This window comes from Aplysia californica, unplaced genomic scaffold (assembly GCF_000002075.1).
Source record: "Aplysia californica isolate F4 #8 unplaced genomic scaffold, AplCal3.0 scaffold00154, whole genome shotgun sequence".
Taxonomy (NCBI): domain Eukaryota; kingdom Metazoa; phylum Mollusca; class Gastropoda; order Aplysiida; family Aplysiidae; genus Aplysia; species Aplysia californica.
The window spans coordinates 1,115,145-1,117,240 of record NW_004797424.1 but is presented as its reverse complement, the minus strand read 5'-3'; the positions used below and the strand labels follow the sequence as shown (position 1 = coordinate 1,117,240).

The following is a 2,096-nucleotide window of genomic DNA, read 5'->3' as shown; positions in this document are numbered from 1 at the left end:
TGAGCAAGGTACCTCTATGACCTTGACCCTTGCCTACTTCCCCCTCCCCAAACGTCCCCGGGACAGCACATAACAGGAGGTAAGTTCGATTACGGAGGAGAGAGGAAGCTTCCCCAAAGTAGGTGTCGCATCCCGGATCTCAGAGGATTGGTGTCCGGAGTTTGCGACACCTCGCCTTTGAAGGGGTTGCACCTTCTGCAGACGAAGCAGTGGGTCTATTTATATCCCCCCGACCCACTGGGGGTAAAAGAAAATAAGCATTATTATATCGACACAGTAATGGTCATTTAGTGCAGAGAAACAGTAAGGAAGAGAGACAAAAACTACAGATGGAAAGTACAATGTAAATAAGTAGTAGGACCTATCAGTAACGCCCTCGAACCATCCACCCAATAGATGTTGAAAACAAAAATAAAGAAAAGGACAGGGATCAATCAAATCAAAGTAAGACTAGGAATCCAAGTTCACCTCCAGAGATGTAGGCGTGTGGAACTGACGTGTTCACAAACACAGCCTCGCCTGGCGTCAGATGCAGAACGTTGAGGAAGTAGATGGAGAAACAGCCTCTGTCTCCTGGGTAGTCTTCGTAGACTTTGAGAAACACCTCTCCCTCCAGATGAGAAATGTCTTCACCGTTCTTCTCTGAAATACGAAAGCCATTGATCCCCAGCTGAGTACCATCTATTCTGATCTTAGACAGCGAAAGATCTTGTCAGTTTGTTAGTGTTTGAGCGCTTAAGGCCATTTGCTGTTGAATACGCTCAAATTCAAAACTGCTCGTTTCAGGGTGTTTTAGTGCTTTTCTTTGAAGGCTTATTAGATTATATATTAGAAAATACCACAGAAAAAAAATACGTGTTCATTTTGAAAAAGCCCAAAATGGCGGTCATTTTGGATTTTTAATTACCATATATGTACCCAATATTACAATTCAGGTCATAGAGAGAAACAGTTCTTAGCTCTTTTAAACAGCAGTATACTTTTTTTCTAAACTATTGTCTCCTCTCTCTCTCTCTCTCTCTCTCTCTCTCTCTCTCTCTCTCTCTCTCTCTCTCTCTCTCTCTCTCTCTCTCTCTCTCTCTCTCTCTGGCTCCCCTCTCTCTCTGTCCTTCTCTCCCTCAGTATACTTTTCCATTGTAAAAGCGCTCACTGTGTCTGTCTGTCTGTCGGTGTATCTGTGTATCTGTGTGTCTGCATGTCTGTGTGTCTGTCTGTATCTATCTATATATCTCTCTCTGACTCTCTGCCCCCCCCCCCTATCTCTCTCTCTCTCTCTCTCTCTCTCTCTCTCTCTCTCTCTCTCTCTCTGTCTCTCTCTTTCTCTCTCTCTCTCCCCTCTGTGAAAAACACTTACTCATTCTTGTAATACGTTCAGCAAGGTTCACCAGCTCCGTGCTCACTGTGTCCTTGTCTGCACGCATGAGCGCCTTGAAGCACTCTTTCATCGTATCTTCCTGACCGTCTTGTTTAAACTGTTGGCCGTTCTCGGTAACAACCTCATCAAACAATTCGTCCGGGATCGTTTCGAGAACTTTGCGCAACTCCGGAATTCCTGCGAGATAAATCCAGTGATTTTCAAGATACTGTATTAACACAGAACATGTATAAAATGACAGCTGTTGTTGAGGTGTGGTTTGAACCGATAATTTGGTTTTTTAAAAAGTTTTAGTAAGAGTTTTATGGCATTTTCAACATAATAAGGTCATATAAGGGCCTGAGATTAAAGGTGTTACGAGAGAGCAACAAACACTCCCCCCCTTTCTCTCTCTCTCCCCCCCTCTCCCCCCCCCTCTCTCTCCCCCCTCTCTCTCTCTCTCTCTCTCTCTCACACACACACACATACCCACACCCCCCTCTCTCTCTCCCCCTCTCTCTCTCTCTCTCTCTCTCTCTCTCTCTCTCTCTCTCTCTCTCTCTCTCTCGCTCTCTCGAGGCGCTCTCTCGCTCTCTGTCTCTCCTGTCTTTTTCTCTGGAGGCGGGGGGGAGTGTTAGAGGAGAGTAAACACGCATGTTTCTCTCTTTGTGGCGAACTCCCGCGTTATTCTTAGAAGAGAAATTTACCCCTGGGACTAGAGCTACAAGCGGCGACGTCTCTA

General features: G+C 45.6%; 1 protein-coding gene across 1 annotated transcript in view; it reads right to left on the bottom strand.

Moving 5' to 3' along the window:
* LOC101848657 (mannose-6-phosphate isomerase) overlaps nt 1-2,096 on the bottom strand; it is a gene marked incomplete in the record, with an annotated part of 16,157 nt that overhangs the window by 2,991 nt on the left and 11,070 nt on the right. The window contains 2 exon segments of the mRNA XM_035969544.1: nt 469-642; nt 1,355-1,552. Coding sequence (XP_035825437.1) covers nt 469-642; nt 1,355-1,552 — 372 coding nt within the window.